Genomic DNA, 19,014 nt, shown 5'->3' with positions numbered 1-19,014 from the left:
GGCTTGGTCTCCTGGCATGGCATGTCAGGGCACACCTTGACCTGCACTGGCATGGAGCAGCATGCCATGGCAGGCAGTGCTGGGGACAAAGGGACCCCACATCCATCACCATCTTACCTGGGCTGGCTTGGGGGACTCTGCTGAGCTCTGGCTTGGGGGTCGCCTGGCCGCCGTTTATAACTGCACTCGGCTGCACCGGACAGAGGGACGTGGCCAGCGACAGCCCTGGGCCCGCACACGTGGCCTCGTTCCCATTAATTACCACCCATTGACGTCCCCCTGCCCCCTCCACGGACCCCCGCGCCCTTGCCGCCCCGCGCTGCCGGTCGATGCGGTCGATGGCCCCGTGCCGCCTGCTCCTGCCCCTGGTGACACTCCCTGTCATTAGCGGGGCTGTCAATACTGAGGGCCAGCATTGGCCTGTGGACCCTGTGCCACCAAGGGGCTGCACATGACCCTGCCCAAGGACGAGCCCCATTGACACAGGGGAGTTGTGCCTCACATCCCCTTGTTTTGGGGAGCTGCTGGAACTCATGGGGATATCTCTTCCAAGGAGAAGCTGGAAGAGCTGCCTGTCACCCTGCTGCATCCATATTGAGGATGTGGCCTCATCCATGCAGAGTGACTGAGGCAGGACACCGATCCGCTCTGAGGCAGCTGCTGGGACCAGGATGGTGGTGCTCAGTGTTGAGGGCACATGAGATATCATGGAGTGCTGCAAGCACAGCCTTCCCATACCACAGCAGTGCTTTGCTGCAGTGGGACACATCAGCCTCGGGAATGGCACTGGGGGCTTTGTGGGGGCTCAGGCCTTGGGGGACCAGTGGGACAGGACATGGGGCAGCCAGAATCCTGAGTGCCATGGGAAAGACAGGGACACAGCCTGGCCTTGGGGTCAGGGGCTTCAGCCTCCTGAGGTGGCCACACAATGAGGTGGCAGTGGGGACAGCAGGGACACACGTGGCAGCAGCAGTGCCAGAGCCGGGGGCGTGTGTGTGGCGCTGGGTGATGTGATGCAGCCCGACAGCCGAGCTAATGAAGGGCCGTGGGGAGGGTGGTGCTGGCCCAGCAGCCGCCAGCCCTGTCAGTAAGCAGAGCCAGAGCAGGCACTGATGGGCCCTGGGGCTGGGAGACACCAAGGTCAGGCACAGGCAGAAGGGATGGGAGGTGGGGGACAGGGCCCTCCCATCTGGGGGACAGGGATCCTGGGGTGCCTGGATGGGACAGGGAGCATTGCACCCAGCCCAGCCAGGTTCCTCTTCCTGCTGCTGCAGGGCCGTGCCACATGGTCAGGAGCACTGTGGCACACGGCATGGTGCAGCAGGACCTGTGCTGCGACAGGGACCCGGTGTGCAGCATCCAGGCTGGTGAGGCATGCTGGCCGTGCTGCCATCTCCTGGCACAGCCATGGGCAAGATGAAGTGTGTAGGATCCAGGGCACGCAGGGTTGCAGGCGACATGTCTGGATCCCAGCCACAGGAATCATGCTGGGCTGTGCCTTTCCCCCACTGATGCCCTGGGCTGTCCCATGCTTCACATGCAGCAGACACAGCCTGTCTTGTTCAACATGTTTTATTCTCAGTCAGGAGCTGGGCAATGCCAGGCCAATGCCACACACTGGGCTGAGCACTCAGAGCCGCTCCACATAGAAGGCTTTCCCCTGCTGGCGCAGCTCCTGCTGGTGCTGTAGGTGCTCATCCAGGACGAGCTGGCACAGGGCATCTCGGCGGATCTGCCAGGTACAGGGGCAGTGCTGAACCCCCACATTCCCCTGGCTCATCAGAGCTGGGAGACATTGCTCCCCAGCACAAGGGGGGCACCCACCCCTGGCAACAGAGGGTTGGGGGACCCCAGCTGTACCCAACCAATGCCCAGCCTCACCACTGCCTGCTCCCTGCCTGCAAGGTGCAGCTCCAACTCCACGCACTTCTTCAGCCGTGACTCTGTGATCCACTGCAGCACCCCAAGGGACGATGCCCAGCACTGTGGGTTCTCCCTGGCACCCTGCCCGCTATTGAGACACAGGATGGGCAGGTCAGGGATGCAGAGATGTTCCCCCCAGCCTGCCCTGTGCTAGGGCTCCTCACTGCCCACACATCCCCAGCAGCAGGGGGCACTCAGCCCCCAGGGCGCTCTGCCAGCTCTACCTCCTCAGGAACCCTGCTACAGCATTCCCATTTGCCTGGACCTGCAAACAAAGAGTAACGTTCATGTGGTTCAGGGTTTAACCTGCACCAGGGTACACTGCAGCCCACTGCCTCCACCTGCTCCCAGGACAGCTTCCATCTTCCCAGCCCCTGCCCTGTCTGACCTCCTCCCGCCCCAGTGAGGAGCTCTGGCTGTTTGGTACTGCCATGGCCAGTGCCACAGGACCCCTGCAACGGCCAGGGTGTTAATGGAACACCTGGGCCTTAACAGCATCCTGGTTACAGTAACAGCCTCCCAGATGCTGTACTGGTGCCATCCTAGTTACCATCACTGCATGCCGGTTACTGCCATGGCATCTCAGTCACCACAGCACTAAAGGCAGCATCCTGGCTACCATTAATGGCATCCTGGTTACTTCGTAGCAGCTTCAGGAGGGACGAAGCCTGGAATCGGGAAGGGACGGGGCCCTGCAGTCAGAGGCCAGTGGCACACATCCTACTTGAGCTAAACTGTCATTTTATTAAACAGTAATTAAAAAGTGCCGAGGTCTGTATCCTCCACTCTGTGTTGCCCACGCCACAGTGACGGGTGAGCTGCCGGCGCCGTCCTCAGCCTGGCAGGATGCAGACTCAAGGTGGGGGCCACGAGCTGTCAGCCCCAGGAGCTCGGCAGAGGCTGGCATGCGAGGCGCTGGTGAGAGTGGGAGCAAACACCCCCTTGGCAGAACAGACGGGACATTTAACACCACTCTGTCCACTCGAGACGTCCCCCAATGCCCGGGTGCAGGAGAATGAGTAGAAACCTCAGCCCAAAGCGGTAGCTTAGCCATGGTGCTAGGAACAGGCACCAAACTATTTCTACCCCATCCAGGCGCACAGGCAGGCTGGGCCCAAAGGGCTGACAGCAGGAACAATGACGTCATGGGGAAAAGTGTTCACCCTTTGGAAAAAAACAGACAAGTGGCTCCAGTGCCCAAGACCCTCATGGGCAGGACGGACAAACAGCTCCCGCCAGCTGCCGCAGGGAAGGACGGGCAGAGGGGAGCGCTGGCTGGGATCCATGTCTTTATAAATAAGCTCAAGCTCATGAGTTTGTTCACAGGGTCCAAGACAATGCAGGACTCAAAGGCTGGAGAGTCATAAGCCTGTGGCAGAGAAGGCCGTGGGGCTGATCCCCATGGGCTCAGCAGCTCCAGAATGGGCTCCTGATGAGGGCCAAACTCCAGCAGTTGGAATGGAGCCCCCGCCGAGTAATGACCTCCAAAGTGGGGTGAGGGGGAGATCTGAGAGTGCAGCTGGTTCCTCTCAGTGCTGCCTGCACTGCAGCCCAGACCCACCCAGCATACCCACTGCACCAGGCCCCTGCACGCTCACAGGGTGCTCTCCAGTGTGTTGTAGTTGTCCTTGAAACTCTTCAGCTCCAGGAAGTGTTTGGCACGTTTGCTCTTCTGGCTGGAAGGAAGGTAGGTGACCTGGATGGTGGTGGGGTTGGAGACTTCAGGGGACAGCGTGAGGTCTTTCACTGCTGACTGGTGCTGCCGCTGGCTGCTGCCACCCCGGGCCTTGGTGCTGTGGGCAGAGAAGAGGCACCATCACTGCTGCTGCTGCTGCCCCAGAGCAGCTGCTCAGCCTGTGTGTCTGTCTGTCCAACATAAAGCAAATCTGTTTTCCTGATGACAACACTCACTGAGGTCTTGGCATCTAAAGCTACTGCTTCAGTGCAAGTCGCTGACTCAAGGTGGCTGGGGACAAGCAGGAATAGTGACTGTGACCATGGAACAAACCCAAAACTGCAGTAACTGATGGGCTGTAAGAAAGGAGCAAACCCAGAGGGACAGATGGGCACAGACAGGCCTTGTCTCAGATGACACCTGTGCCCTAAACCCACCTCTGTTTATACCTTCCCATGGGCTGCTGGGGCCCAGGAACCCACCACTGCATCTGGGCAGCAGCACTTACATGTTTGCCAGTTCATTCAGAGCTTCCTCATACTTCAGATATTCCGTTTTCCCAAAGACCTGGATACAACCAGAAAAGACCATGGAACATGGAGCTGAAGTCAGGGTGTGACTCAGTCCCAGCAGCAGGGCAGGGCACAGGAATGCGCTGTGGGGACAGCAGGGCCCCCCAGTACTCACCCCAGTGCCGTAGCGGGCGCTCTCGTAGCCATCCAGCAGGGTGTCAATCAAGGCTTTGCGGATGCCCTTGAAGGAGGTGCTGGAATTCCGCAGCTCCAGCAGGTAGGCACAGAAGTTCTTCCCTATTAAAGACTTTGGGTACCGAGCCTCTGCTTGGAAGGGGATTTCTGGAAAAAGTCACAACAGGTAAAGCACATGTAAAAATGCTTGTGCTCATCCCTATGGTCAGGAACAACTGCCTGGATAAATCTCCATCCACGCCCACTGCCCCAGCATATGGGGTGAGCCAACCCTCAGGCCACCAGTAGGAGAAGTGACTGCTACTCCCCAGTGAGCACCTGGTGGGGGCTGCTGGCAGCCTCATTCAGGTCCTTCTGCACCCTTCTGCTCCCACTCTTGCCCTAGGCTCCCTTACCTGATGTCCTGATTGCATCCAGTGCCTTCATCCTGTACAGGTAGTTATAGCAGCCTGGTAAAGGGAAACCACAAACTGAGATCTCTGCAAACCTTGGAGGGAAGTGGGGAAAAGGAAAACAGGAGAAGAGAGACTATCTCATGTGACAGGACACCAACAGGAGCAGTCAGAGGTGTGGCATGGCCCCAGGGAACAGTGGGTACCTGGTGTCTCCAGCTGCAGGAGCCGACCGTCGTCCTCTGCCAGCAGCCGTGGCTCGTACTTGATGTCCTGCACCCTGGACAGTCGAATGTCAATCTCCTCCTTTAAATCCTGAACAGCAGCAAAAAAAAAAAACATTTACAGACTGCTCCCTTTGTTTGTGGGATCACAGGGGCAAGAATAGCCCTAGATGCACCTTCCCCACTGCCTCTCACCACTCTGAGGCAGCAGCTCCTGCATGTCCCTTCAGGCAGGGATGGGTGCAGGGAATGGAGAATACCCACCTTGGGCGCGTGCTGTCCCACAGGCACGTGGGGGCCGCGGCGGGACTTCATGGCGAAGCGCATGATCTGGCGTTTCACGAAGATGAAGAGCAGAACAAAGACCTGCGGAGCCCCAGCGGGGCGGGGGTCAGGCGTGTGTCAGGAGGGAGGTCTCACAGCCAGCCCATGCCCACCCCTCTGGTTCCCGCTTGACAGCTCCTCCGCCCCCGGCGGGCACAGAGCTCCCAGTTCAGCCCACTGGGAGCCCCGGGGACACTCAGGTCAACCCCACTCAGGTCAGCCGTGGGCCCGGGCCCTCCCGATCTCCACAGAGGCTGCCGCTCACGTCCCCTCCCCACCGACCCCAGGAGCACGCGCCCCCCCCCCCCTCCCCATGAGGGCCCCGAGCCCGACTCCGAGGGGCTCCCCACAGACAATGTGGGCCATGTCTCACGGGAGCCTTATCGACCCCTCGGGCCCCGGCCCACGGCAGCTCCACGGACGCGCCAGGATCAGCCTCGCGGGGACCCCACGGACTCGCGTGGTGCGGCTCCGCGGACACTCCAGGCCGCACAGACGCGCCAGCCCGTCCCGCCCCGTCCCACCGGCCCTCACCAGGCTGCCGTAAGCCATGACCAGCACCACGTTGACGCCCGAGAGCCAGTTGCTGCCGGCCCCCGCCATGCCCGGCCCGGCCCGCGGCCGCACAACATGGCGGCCACAAAGCCGCCCTGCGCGCCCACCACGTGACCGGAGGAGCCCCGATCAGGTGACCCGTACGGGGCCGCCGCAGCGGCCCCGCGTACGTCACGTGCTCGGTGTGGGCAGCCCCGCCCCGCGCGGTCACGTGCCGGGGGCGGGGTCGGGGGAGTTGTCAGTGCGGGCGGACCCAGGTAAAGTTGCGGCGGTGGCGGCGGCGGCTCCGGTACCGCGCGGCCCCCGAACCCGCCCCCACCGGCTCCCGCCGCCGCCCCCTGCCTGCCCGGCCTCGCCGCCTCCCGCCCACCCGGCCCAGCTGCGTCCGGTGCCCCGGGGGCGGCTCTGAGCCCCACCGCCGGCGCCGCTGGGCCCCGCGCGGCCTAGTGGGCCGGGCCGTAGCCGGGGGCTGGCGTAGCGCGCGGCCGCCGCAGGTGAGGCAGGCGGGCGGGCCGGGTGCGGGTGGGGGGGGTGAAATGGCGGCCGCGGCCATGAGGGCGGAAGCGGCCCGAACTCGCCCGCCTCTCCGTTGCGGGCCCGGCCTGGCGCCGCCGTGGGGGCTCCCGCCCGGCCCCGACGGCGCCCTCCGCTTCGGTCCGGTTCGTTGCCTTGTTGCGAGCCGCGGGCTGGGCCGCGGGGTCGGGGGCTCCGACCTTGCCGCGCTCTCGGGGCCCGCCCGTCCCCGCCGCTGCCGGCGGTAACAATGGGAGCCGTGCTCCCGCCCTGCCGGGCTCCTTGCGGGCCGCCAGGCCCGCTGCTGCCACCGCTCCTCGGTGGCGCCCCGTGGGTCGTGGCACGGCTGGTTTCGCTGCCCGCGTGAAATTCCCGGGCAGCAGCGGTTTGGGGGTCCTGGAGGAGCCCCGGCCCACGAGTGCCGCCCTGCTTCACGTCCCTCCATCCCGGCCGGGGGCTCTCCCTGCGCCCTCCGGCCCGGAAGTCTCCGGAGCAAAGCGCTGCCTGTCGATCCCCAGTCGGGGTCTCTGATGGCATATCCGGGAGCATCTCCCTAAAAGCTCATGCTTTGCATACATGGAATGATTCGGTTTGCGGCCACCATGTCTTTGCTCTGGGGAAAGCCTCTTGTATTGATAACCTTTTTTTTGGCTTCTCATTCTGCCCCGTGTTGCAGAAAAAGTTTTGCCTTCTCTGGCCCTTTCCTTTCGGGCTTTGGAGCCTTTTTGCACATGTTATTAAGCTTTGTCAGAATGGGATGAAAATACCGTTTTTCTGTATTAACACATCAGGAAAATGAAACTGGGATGTGCCAGGGCAAGCAGCAGCCCGCAGGTCTGGCAGTGCCATGGGACCTACAGATTCTGGTTCTGAAACTGTAACTTATCTCGTTTCTAATAAAATGAACAGTTTGTTACATTTTTGTATCCCCTCATTTTCTGGAGACTCCGCACTTTCCTTATGTAGTTGAGACTCTCCTCTTTAGGCCTGGTGGGAAGGCAGGTCTGAGAAGGAAAGGGGGTAACAGCTGATGTCTCATTTGATGCAATGTCTTTGAGCAGAGAGTTTTGTAACCTGTAACTGTGAACCTCCTTTGTTTTCCCTGAGCCCTGGAGTGCAGAGCTGTTGGCCTGAGGTGTGAGCCCTGCTCCCTGCAATGCCAACACTCCAGTGTGGACTGGCTGCCACTCCCTTGGGCCGGAGCTGCTCTTTCAACTCTTGGTGCATGGGTGCAAGTTTGCTCTTTCAAGAGAAGAGGTGGAATGCTTTTGATGAGAGCAGCTTTGGTCGGGGAAGCTTTCTTGCAGCTGTGGGGTAGTGCAGGCATTGGGGTTCTGTGGGTCACTGCTGCCACTGAGCTGATCCCCAGTTCCCCAGTGAGGAATGAGTTCCCAGTAGCCAAGTCCTCTTTCCCCAAGGCTGCTCTGGGGTCTGCATGGGAACACCTCCTCACCTGACAGCCTCACCAGAGTCAGGCTCTGGCTGAGGTTTTTGCTATGGATGGTTTTTTTTAATGGGTTTTCAGCACGTGAAAGGACAAACGCTTGTGTTACTGGTGGCAGGGTGGAGCATGGCAGCTGCTGAGCAATGCCTGGGCTGCATAAGGTTTGGGCTCAGCCTGCTGCACCTGCAGCCCAGGGAAGCTGCAGGTTGGGTTTCTGTGGATGTGTGGAATCACTTCCCTCTGGGCCTGTGGTTCTGCTGCTGGGTTGGTTTAATACAACAAATTGTGTGTGAAACTTACAACTGGAAGAAAGCCAAAATACATATCCCCTACACAGAGGGGATGGCTGGGGATAGAAGGCATTTTCTGCTCTGCTTTGGCAGAAGTGCAGGCTTGGTGCTCTTCCCCTGTACCTCTGTGCCTCCTGGTAGCTTGGATAGTTTCCTCATAAGGGACCTTGGCACTGTATAGCTGTAAAACTGTGGTGTGAAGTTGCCACAAGGCATGGGTGGGTGAAGGGGGGAATTTGGAGGTTTTGTAGGGAGCTGCAGGAGCAATTGCACAGAAACTTACCCACAGAGAAAGGCCAGGCACTGGTGGGAGCAGCTCTGGGGGATGTAGAGGCAATGTTAGGATCTCCCTGCTCTCAGGAGGGATTTCTCACCCAGTCAGTACTTGCAAACTTCAACAGGAGATTCCCCAGCTTTTCCTGCACTATTTGCTAATTCTGCTTCTGAGCTCCCTCCTTGGCACACTGTTTTTCCCTGTGCTGCCCTGCTCGTGGACAGCAGTGTTTCAGATCAGATCCTGCACTGATTATCTTCCTAAGTTCCATGCTTCTGCACTCTGGCTCCTTCCCATGTCTCTCGTGTCTGCCTGGGGCACAGCAGCAGATCCTGCTGCTTTGGAGGAAGGCTTTGCAGTCTTAGCAATGAAATATGAAAATGTGAATTCTGTGATTATTGAAATTTTGGGGGCTTAGAAGCTGTGAGTCCTGACAAGTGCTGTGGGATGTCTCTCACATCCTTTTTGCCTGAAGAGCACTAGAGAGGGTAAAACCTCAGTGCTAATCCCTTTTCTAACACCCCCTGCCCTGAGGCCCAGTGTGAGGTTAGAAAACTCTGCTTGCTTTGGACACTCAAACTTTTCTTGGGATTGTTTGCTTCAAGCAGTGTTATCTAACAGTGTTACTGGCTGTTATTCCTTGCAGACATCTTATTCACTTTTTAGTATGTTTGTGATCAAGAATACTAGGAAAAAATTTGGTTTTCCAGTTCAAGGGAATAATTTTAAAAAAAGCAAAAATAGGCACTTCTGCAAGGGCAGGTTTTCCTTAAAACAAAAATTCCTCACACCTGTAGCACCACTTATTGCTGGAACATTTTTGCTTTCCCTGCTCTGCTTTAAAGGCAAGAAAGGAGAAGGGGAAGCAGCTGATGTGTCTGAGGCTCTGAGATGCTCTGTCCTTCAAGTGAGGTGTTTTGAAGCTTTTTCAAGCCTCCCTGCACAACTGGATGGCCACAGCCTCAGCTTGGGGGCATGGCAGATCTGTGCCCACTCACACATGTTCCAACAAGAAGTTGTTAAACTCTTTGCCTCAAGTCCAGGGAATGGCTTCAAACTGAAGGATGATCAATCTAGATTACCTGAGAAAGAGGTTTTTTTACAGTGAGGGTGGTGAGGACCTGGCACAGCTTGCCCAGAGAAGCTGTGGCTGCCCTACCTCTGGAAGCATTCAAGGCGAGGTTGGATGGGGCTTGGAGCTACCTGGGCTGTTGGAAGGTGTCCCTGCCCATGGCAGGGGAGTAGAACTGGATGAGCTTCAAGGTCCCTTCCAACCCAAAACAGTCTGTGAGTCTATGATTTTCCTTTGGCTCCTGGTGCCTGATTGCTCTCACCTGCATGCAGGTGATATTCCATCTGGAGCACTCTGCCATGGTATCCAGAGAGAAACCTCAAGGAGTACAAGTGGCCATTTTGTGTTGGGAGCACGTGGTGATGGCAGCCTGGCCCACTGTGGTTTTGGGGAAGTGATGGGGAGGGTGGGGACCTACAGCAGCCATTCTGGCTGTGTTGCCCTTGGGATTGTTCACTCTTGCTGCTTACTTTTGTTTGTGGTATCTAACAGTCCGTTCTCTCTTCTCCCCTGCCCCACCACAGAGTTGAACCTTGTAAATACTGTTATTTGTATATACTGTAAATGATGACATCGGTGGGCACTACCCGAGCCCGGGGCAGCTGGGAGCAGACACAGACACAGAGCCAGACGCAGCACAAGCAGCGGCCGCAGGTAAGGGCACTGGCCAGAGAGACCAGTGGAGGCTGGGCTGGTCAGTGCTAACAGCTGGGCTGGCCTGACGAGCTCCCCATATGTCACAAGGTGCTGCTGCCAGGGTCAGGTTAATGGGGCAGCTGTTGACACTGGGGTTTCCATGTCTGTCTCTATGTGAGAGCTGCTGCTGTGATTTGGTTTTATTTCTGTTTGCCTGTTCCTCGCACGCTTTCATGAATACAAGTGGCTGAGAAGCCACCTGCAGTGGGTCTTGGTGGTGTGGTGGTGGTAAGGTCTGCCCCAAAACAGATGTGGTTTGGGTGGTTGCTGCTCATCTGGTGCCATGAGGCCAACAGATATATACCTTCAACAGTGTATCCCTTTCTTCCAGACTCCTCTTCTTGCTGCTTTTTCATCTCACTTTCTCCCTGGAGTTTTCCTTCTCTGACCCTTGTGTGTGCCTTGTCTTTGCCATACTGATTCCTTTCCAGGGTTTCCAGAGAACTTGGGGTAGCAGAATGGCCTTTGGAGGATGGTTTGGAAATGCACCATTCTGACAATGTGCTCTGTCTCTCTCTGATTTCTTTAGGCTACTGCAGAACAGATTCGACTTGCACAGATGATTTCGGACCACAACGATGCTGACTTTGAGGAGAAGGTGAAACAAGTGAGTGTGGAAAATGAAGGTGAACTCTGTCAGGAAGCTGAGATCAGCACTGGGAATACTGTGAATGCTGGGAGGGGTGGGAGGGACACACCTGGCTGCTCCCTGAATTTCCTTGGACTGCCTTTATAAAGTTGTATCATAGCATGGTTTGGGTCAGTAGGGACATTAAAGGGTATGCAGTTCCACCCCTGTGCTATGGTGATATCTTCCACTATCCCAAGTTGTTCCAACAGTGCCAGGGCCTCACCACCTTCACAGGGAAGAATTTCTTCTCGATAGCCTGTATAACTACCCTCTGGCAATGGAAAGCCGTTCCCCTGTCCTGTCACCTCAGGCACTTGTCCAAAGTCCCTTTCCGGCTCTCTTGGAGCCCCTTTAGGCCCTGGAAGGAGCTCTGAGGTCTCCCTGGAGCTTTTACTTCTGCAGGCTCAACACCTCCAGCTCTTCCAGCCTGTGTCCAGAGCAGAGGGGCTGCAGCCCCTGGGTCATCTTTCTGGCCTCCTCTAGACCCGCTCCAGCAGCTCCTTGTCCTCCTATGCTGGGGCCCCAGAGCTGGAGGCAGCTCTGCAGGGGGATGTCAGCAGAGCAGAGGGGCAGAATCCCCTGCTGTGGGTGAGCCTAGGACAGCACTGGCTTTCTGGGCTCCCAGTGCACGTGGCCAGGTCATGTTAACTCAAACCCCCAAGTCCTTCTCCTCAGGGCTGCTCTGCATCCATTCTCCCCCAGCCTGTGTTTGTGTTTGTCATTGCCTATATGTGGGTGCAGCAACTTCTGTGGTGCTGAACTTTCAGTTTGCTTCTCCAGGTAACAGTGTTATCCTGAGCAAAGGAGGTTGTAGTGAAAGGAGGGTCATGGTAAAACAATGGTAACTCAAAATTCTTGTTGAGGACCACAGTTAAACTGAGAAGGCTGGGGAGATTCCTTAGCCCTTCAATTTTTTGTTGAAAGGTTTCTGGTTTGGGATTCAACTCGCTTTCCTCCTGAGACACCTGTAGAGAATTTGGTGCCATCTTGTTTTGGAACATGCTGACCATGGTCTTGTTTTGTCTACAGCTGATTGACATCACAGGCAAGAACCAGGATGAGTGTGTGATTGCTCTGCATGACTGCAATGGGGATGTCAACAGAGCCATCAATGTGCTGCTGGAGGGCAATCCTGACACGGTAGGGTTGGGTCCTGGAAATCTGCTGAGGCCTAGTTCAGTCTAACTGTCTGTTTGCAGGTGAGGCATCCAGTAATGTTCAGATAAGGAGAGCCACTGTGACTGAGTAGTTCCACAGGAGCATGCACAGTGTGGCTGTGACCTGGATGCTGACTGCTGCTCTCTGTGGGCTGTGAGAATGGCCCCAGGTTTGAAGGAATAGAGGAGAAAAGGCCAGAAGTAATTTCTTTCCTGTTACTTTTGAATCTAAGCAGTTCAACAGTAGGACAGTGGCATCTGTATGTGCTTTCACACCAGTGAGTATGAAGGAACTTGCTTTTCCCCTTCAGGGCTGAGTAACCTGCATTGAAAGGCAGGTGTGTGTCAGCTGGGGTTCCTTTCTGTCAGAGCAATGTGGTTTTTGTATCTCTGGCCCTGAAGATTCATTTCTCAGCAATTCACTGACTGGCTTCTGTGCTGCTGCCTATGCTATGGTTTTGAGGGCCTTTTTTCTGTTTGTTGTTGTGGAGTTGGGCTTGGTTGCTGTTTCTCATGCAGGTGCTTTTCTCAGGCAAGCTGAGAACAGCCTGATCAGCCCCAAGAACAAGAGTGCTTGCTTAGGAGGATCCTTCCTGCATGCAGGGTGCAATTCCTTTTGTGACAAAGACAGCAGAGACGCAAGTACTGTTCCAGTCCAAGAAAAAGCCTAGGAATGTGAGATCCTTCCAAACCACTGCTGATATCACATATCCTCCTGGCACCCTGGTTTGGCTGGAGTCAACTCAACTCTGAATTGAGAGTCTAAATATCACTTTAGAATATTATGCTTTAGCTCGTTTTTTTGCCTGTGATAAGCCCTGGGGGTATGTGGATAAGCTGGACACCTCAAACTATATTTTGACTATATTTTGTGTGTTGCAGCTGCTCCTCAGTGTCTGGTTCTCTGCTTGCTTTGGCTTCAGACAAGTTCTGTACAGCACATGTATGCATTCCTCCTTGTCTTTAGAAAGCCCTTTCCATTGACAACCGAATAAAGGAGCTTTTGGAAATCCTTTTAGAAAAGGGAATGATAGGGATGTGCATTGCTGAGGTACAGCTCTGCCACAGCTGTGTTCTCCTCCACATCTTTTGTAATAAGTGACTTCTAGTCAGAGAACAAACCCCTGCTATCACAGCAATGTAACTGCCTGGAGAAACACATTGCTCATGAGAGTAGCACCCAGGACAGTGTGCAGCACATAGGGCTGTGGAGGAGCACCTCCTTTATTGGTTGAGCAGCAGGAGGCCCTGCAGGGCAGGGCCATGGAAAGGCAGACAGGGTGGAAGAATTGCTGGGCTGCCACTGATCCAGGCTGTTGGCCTTGTGGTCGCAGCATCTCTGAGCACAGGCAGGCCCTGCACTGCCATTGGTCAGCACCTTGGAGCTGCTTCTGACCTGGTCTGGTTTGTGCAGCAATCCCAGAGAGGGGATTTTCTTACAGGAAACAGACCGTTTGGTTGCTTGGGTGCTCTGGTGCTGAAGACCGCTTACCTGCTGAGCTAGTTACTGGCAATGTGTTGTATTTCAAATAGTAAAGGAGCAGGTATGATCCTAGCATTAGATTAAACTTGAATTTAAAAAAAAAACATTTACTTGAAAAATGTTTACTCGGAATGCTGTAATTTTGAAGTTTATTTCTAAGCCAGATACCTATGGAGAAAGACTTTGGAAACCTTGCGTTTGATGGCAGTTTGTGCCACTGTGTTGTTGCATTTCTTGTCACTGTCCCTGCATGCTGCCATTGAAACCCAGCTGTCTGACAGTTGTGTTTTCAGGTGATTGTAAATGACTTAAGACTATTTTTAATTGTTCTAACAGTGAGCAGCATCAGTTTAAGAGTATGAAACCAGCTGTCAGAAGATACATGGGTACAGGCCCATGGCAGTAAGCTGGAGGCAAACTTAACATTTTGCAGCTGATCTTGCCTGTTGGTTAAATTCTCTGATGCTTCTCTTCATCTAAGATGATATTTAAGGGAGAGGTTTTGTTAATAACTTTACATCTGCTGAAAGAACTTACCCCAAATGTTGACTGCAGCTCACTATGAAACATTTACCTGGGTTATTCTGAGAGCTCCTGGTGACTTGTGTGAAATGGCAAGCTTTTTTTCCCCCTGAGCAAGGTAAATGTATCCATGCTTTGAATTCTAGAAGTATCATGCCATCTCTATTGAAGATTTTAGTAGATCTTTGCAGAAATAGAATAACAAATCTCCTGTTACCTCATATTGGGTGCAAGTCAGCTGTAAGAAAGCTTGGCTTGAAGGAGGATGATGTGCTGTGTGTGGACTGATAGACTCCTTAAAAAATTGATCTGGAAACCGTTTTTGAGGAGACCCCTGTTACATTCTCCGTAGCATGTTTAAATCTTCATGTATTAGCACCTTTCATTGATCTAACTGGGATTAATTTCTTTCCCCTCTGCAAACCTTCAGCATTCCTGGGAAATGGTTGGGAAGAAGAAAGGTGTCTCAGGACAGAAGGAGAGTGGACAGACGGAACCCAGTGAAGAAAGCAAAGAGAACCGGGATCGGGAGCGGGATTTCAGCAGACGACGTGGAGGGCTGCCGAGGCGAGGCCGAGGTGCCACCCGTGGAAGAGAGTGTATGAACCTGCCCTTTAATAACCCCCAAAACTCTCCCACTGAAGCACTCTGTGCTGTGGAACAGCTGTCAGCAGAGCTTTTTGGGCAGACACATCTGGGAGGAAAACCACCCGTGTGTGTGTGGATCTGTTCAATGCTCCCCTGTCTGAGATGATTCTTTGCGTGATGGCCTCACTTAGCATCAGCTTAAATCAGAAGTTCAGGGAGCACGTGGTGATGTGGTCCCCCACACAGCCACTGCATTTTGGGGTTTGAGATGTGGTCTAAAGCAGGATGAGTCTTGAAATTGTCTTTGCATTGTTCTGTCTTTCAGTTCGGGGCCAGGAGAATGGGCTAGATGGTGGTAAGAGTGGAGGATCTTCTGGAAGAGGCACGGAAAGAGGGAGGCGGGGACGTGGCCGAGGCCGAGGTACACATGGGATGTGGGGTCCTCAGGGGGTGGGAGGAGGAGAATTACATTAGTATATCTATCTCCCATGAGGTTCCAAAGCCTCTTTTATGGGAGGAATTGCTAAACTGAGCGTATGCTCTTGATTTTTTCTGTTCTTGTGCTTACTTTTAGTGCCTACATGTTGCTTTCCCTTCTTAAAGATGCTAGAAACAGCACCTAGTTCTTGCATCACATCCATGGAGTTAGAAAAAAAAAAAAAAGCTTTATTAAGAGGTGGGGAAGTTAAAAAGCTCAAGGTTAACTTATTTTTGCAGGTGGCCAATGACTTGTTAGCAACAGAACCTGCATCCTCATTGTTATTATACATGTATCTGAGCACCACCACTGGCTTGGACTCTAAATACTTGGGGCAGAAATTAGTTTTACCCCAAAATCTGCTGCTTAGGAATTGTTGCTGAGGTCACATACTGCAGAAATCAGAATCTGGGTTCCAGTACTTCTGGTTTGTGCCAGCTGGAAACCTCATGTGAGCCTGGATTGATGCACTGCTAATCTTGATGCCAGCCAGCTGAGGTCACTCCCATACATAAAAAGATGTTGCTGGCAATCCCATCAATCCAGGAAGATCCTCTCCACTTTCATATTCTGGCCGTCTGTGTGTTGTTCAAGTGTTTCTTTGCCCAGTGATGTAGAGCCAAGGGACAGCAGTGCATGTGTGTGTGTTTACAGGTGGCTCTGGTCGGCGAGGGGGAAGATTTTCTGCCCAAGGCATGGGGTAAGTTTCACTGACATAAATCACAGCAAAAAATAAAAGTCTGTGCATGAATGGTACTATTTGTGTCAGTCATTTCTGTTCCCATTTTCCTCTTTTTTTTTGTTTTGTTTTGGTTTGGTGGGGGTTTTTTTTGTTTTTGTTTTAGTGTTTGGGAGTATTGTTGGGGGGGGTGTTTTTTGGGGGGGTTTTATGAGGGTTTTGTTTTTTGTTTTGGTGGTGGTTTTTTTGTTTGGTTTGTTTAAGTTTTTTGATTTGTTTTGCTTTTAATAAGGCCCAAGCTGTGTCATGGTAACTTAAATTTAGAATGGCTGGTGTAGCTGAAGTGTCTCTTTGCTGTGAGAGCTGCCTTGTGATATGTATTATAGTCTGAATAAAATCAATTGCTTTCAAAACACTTTGGCAGAGTGACCATTTCCATCCTCTTGTTTCTTGCAGAACTTTCAACCCAGCTGACTATGCCGAGCCGGCCAGCACGGATGAGAACTATGGGAACAGCAGCAACACGTGGAACAACACTGGGAGCTTTGAGCCCGACGATGGCACGAGTAAGAGCCTTCACATGAGTGTGTGCTGGCTTGTATTGAGAGTGTGAGTGGGTTTTGCATCCCTCCATCGCTGTGAGGACATTCTAGGCAGGTCTTAGGCTCAGGGATGGAAGAACAGGTTGTTGGTTCAGAGATGGATTTCTGTGACCCTGGTACTTTGCACCCTTTGCACATTAGAAATGGCAGCTGGGTGATTGCTCTGGGGTGAGCTTGTGGATGCTGTTGCCTGCCAGAGGCACAGGAACACTCACCTCTATTTGTTTTCCTGTAGAAACCATGCTACTGCTTGGAAAGGTGTTTTTTATAAACTGTAGTGTGATAAGCAGATCCAAGATCTCCAAGTGTTTGGTGCATCCTCCAGAGAATTACTCGGAGTCAGGTGTATTGCTCCTCATTTTGGTACTGAGAGCATTCTTTCTTTTATGGTTATCTTGCTCACCATGGTGAGGATAGGACTTTGTTACAGAAACAAGCTGAAAGCAATTCTGCTTCCTTCCCTGTTTGAAGCAAACATGTTTGCTGGGTGATTCTGAGCACCCAGCTGCCCACTGCATGCTCTCCTGCATTGAAAAACTGGTGCTCTTTGTTTTGTTTCATGTATGCACAATATTGAGACACAGGTGAGCTCAGATTTTGCAGTGTGAGAATGGGACAGTCACCTTCCTTGACTGTAAATGGCCTTTTTTGGGGTGGGATGGAGGGGAGGAAGGCAGGGCTCATTGGTGGTTTTATTGTCTTTTTTTATGGAGCAATTTGGCACCACTGCGGAGTCAAACTATTTTTCCACAATCACTGAGTATTTAAGTAAATACCATGTCTTGGGTATAAGAAGCATCCACACCTGTGTTAATGTTGCTTTAGACCCCTTCCATACTTCTTGGTTTTGCTGAAAAACTGATAGGTTTGGAAAGAGAGAAATAAAGTCCCATTATCTGGGGGATACCTTTTACTGCATACTCTTGGTGTCAGGGAGAGGGGTGGTTCCTTTGTGTTTTCATGGGTTTTGTTTGGGTTTTGTTCTTTCTGTTTTCTTCAGAAAACAGCTATTGTGGAAGGAGGGTGTTCTTGTGAAACACCAGCAGACAGAGTGATCATCTTCTTGGCAGCTGAGAGGGGGTTTTAAATACCAGAGGGAGTGGACACAACTCTATGTGCTGGAAGTTTAACTGTCTAGTGGGAACAGGCTTCTGTTTAAATGGTTTTCATTTCCCTGTGTTGGTGTTTTGTGGAATTGTGGAATGAACTGGGTTAGAGTGTGGTTAGGGGGAGAACTGAAGATTTTTCTGAGGAACAACTCAGATTTGTTCTAGTACTACAACACAGCTGTCAAGTTTATTGTGCAACACCACTGGTCACCTGTGTTGTGTGTGGTTGTTTTGTTTTCAATTTAGTAGCCACAGGCATCTCTTTAAATTAATAATATCCACAGGTACAATGTGACTGGTGTACATGGGGGCAATGAAACTCACCTACACTTTTTTGAGTCAAAATTTCACTGGTTGTCTTTCTTTTCTTTTTTTTTTTGTTTCAGGACTTGATTTCATTGGGGGTGAGGGGTCAAATTATCCCCGAAAATTTGACACTGCTCCTGGTACGATACATCCAGGTGCACTAACTGCCCCGGATACCTTTACTTTATAGCTATTTTTTAAAAATCTGAAATATCTGTGGATATGTCATTCTTCTTTCTCTTAATTTGTTCATTTTAATTAATATTTGACTGTGTTCTGACTGTGCTTTTACTAACGTTGACACCTTGAATGTAAATTGGGAGAAGCTAACAGCAATTCCTCTGGATTATGCAAATTTTAACTTCAGCCATTGGATGCCCAGAGCAGCTCTGTGTCCCCAGTGCTGGTGACAGAGTGCCCCACCTGAGGGCAGGAAGTGTGAGGCAGCTCAGTCATACTCCCTGTGTCTCACATGTCCAAGGCTGTGACTTGCTGTTGTCCCTGTGCCATTCCTCTGGCCTCCCTGCTGTTTCTGCTCAGGGTCACACCCCTGCTGCCAGGGCAGCTGCTCTGGCTGTGCTCTCTCTGTGCTTTGCCTCTGCTTTGGCTGCTGCTGCTGGGTGAGCAGTGCCCAAAGGCTGCTCTGGCATGCTCAGCCTGCCTGGCTGCTCCTCTTCACCTCCCTGCAGTTGAAGATGGTGGTGGATTTGGAGATGACAGGGGTGCTTGATGGCAAAGCTGCTCTGTGCCTGCCACTTGATTTCCTGCTCCTGTACCATCATCCTTAGGGGGCCAAGAGACACCCATGAGGGGATGCAGTTTGCTCACATCTGCAGGATTCCATTGTGTCCATAAGCAGGCCAACATCTTGTTTGTCTCCTCCATCTAACCTGAGGTTTTGAAGTTGAGGCCAAGGGACCTTCCAGAAGAACTTGCCACTTGCCTCTTGAAGGTCAGGGCAGGAGGAGAAGTGTTGAGGCTCAGGAGTCTCTCGTGCAAGGGCCTGAAAGCAGGCAGACACATGGAGAGCTTCTGCTGTGTTGGAGCATTTTGGATTAATCTTTAACTTCCACAGGCAGCACAAGGCCATCTGCTCCAGCACTGCCATTGTGATTTTGCTGCCCTTTGGCTTTGTTTGGATTAGCATTCCTTCGAGGTGCGGAGTGGGGGCCTTTGGGTGTGTTGCCTTCCAAGTGCAGGGTGACAAGCCTGGATCCAGTCCTGCCTGCTGGGCTGTGGGAGGAGCAAGCTGGGTGGTTATCCCCCAGTTTAAAATGAAGAGAGAGTGGGTTTGGGGAGGGATTTGAAAAATTTGGAGACACAATGGGATTTTTTTTCCTTCACCACATTCGTATTTGCGCATGTTATTG

At 53.1% G+C, this 19,014-nt stretch overlaps 2 protein-coding genes across 12 annotated transcripts in view; one reads left to right on the top strand and one right to left on the bottom strand.

Moving 5' to 3' along the window:
- Window positions 1-1,556: 1,556 nt before the first annotated feature.
- Window positions 1,557-5,937, bottom strand: LOC132340355 (protein C1orf43 homolog). 2 transcript variants are annotated; one of them, XM_059871301.1, is made up of 9 exons: window positions 5,780-5,937; window positions 5,186-5,287; window positions 4,904-5,012; window positions 4,701-4,754; window positions 4,286-4,452; window positions 4,107-4,165; window positions 3,522-3,716; window positions 1,882-2,011; window positions 1,557-1,732 (listed from the first exon to the last, which is right to left on the bottom strand). In XM_059871301.1, exons 1-9 carry the CDS (start codon window positions 5,846-5,848, stop codon window positions 1,631-1,633), a joined length of 987 nt encoding a protein of 328 aa, XP_059727284.1. In that variant the 5' UTR covers window positions 5,849-5,937; the 3' UTR covers window positions 1,557-1,630. The 2 variants fall into 2 exon arrangements, with proteins under 2 accessions (XP_059727284.1, XP_059727285.1); XM_059871302.1 differs by lacking the exons at window positions 1,557-1,732; window positions 1,882-2,011 and adding an exon at window positions 3,835-3,954 and having other exon boundaries at window positions 3,578-3,716.
- Window positions 5,938-5,952: 15 nt separating this feature from the next.
- UBAP2L (ubiquitin associated protein 2 like) overlaps window positions 5,953-19,014 on the top strand; it is a 29,866-nt gene continuing 16,804 nt past the window's right edge. For 2 of the 10 annotated variants that reach the window (XM_059871299.1, XM_059871294.1), the window contains exons 1-8: window positions 6,454-10,047; window positions 10,619-10,696; window positions 11,750-11,860; window positions 14,313-14,481; window positions 14,796-14,891; window positions 15,603-15,648; window positions 16,084-16,193; window positions 17,725-17,799. In XM_059871299.1, coding sequence (XP_059727282.1) covers window positions 9,958-10,047; window positions 10,619-10,696; window positions 11,750-11,860; window positions 14,313-14,481; window positions 14,796-14,891; window positions 15,603-15,648; window positions 16,084-16,193; window positions 17,725-17,799 — 775 coding nt within the window. In that variant the 5' untranslated portion in view covers window positions 6,454-9,957. Of the gene's footprint in view, window positions 6,058-6,161; window positions 6,295-6,446; window positions 10,048-10,618; window positions 10,697-11,749; window positions 11,861-14,312; window positions 14,482-14,795; window positions 14,892-15,602; window positions 15,649-16,083; window positions 16,194-17,724; window positions 17,800-19,014 lie in introns of those variants that run through there. The other 8 variants (XM_059871290.1, XM_059871291.1, XM_059871292.1 and 5 more) reach the window with 8 other exon arrangements.

Source organism: Haemorhous mexicanus, chromosome 31, assembly GCF_027477595.1.
Source record: "Haemorhous mexicanus isolate bHaeMex1 chromosome 31, bHaeMex1.pri, whole genome shotgun sequence".
Lineage (NCBI taxonomy): Eukaryota > Metazoa > Chordata > Aves > Passeriformes > Fringillidae > Haemorhous > Haemorhous mexicanus.
The sequence above is the reverse complement of the archived record's forward strand: the minus strand, read 5'-3'. Positions and strand labels throughout refer to the sequence as shown.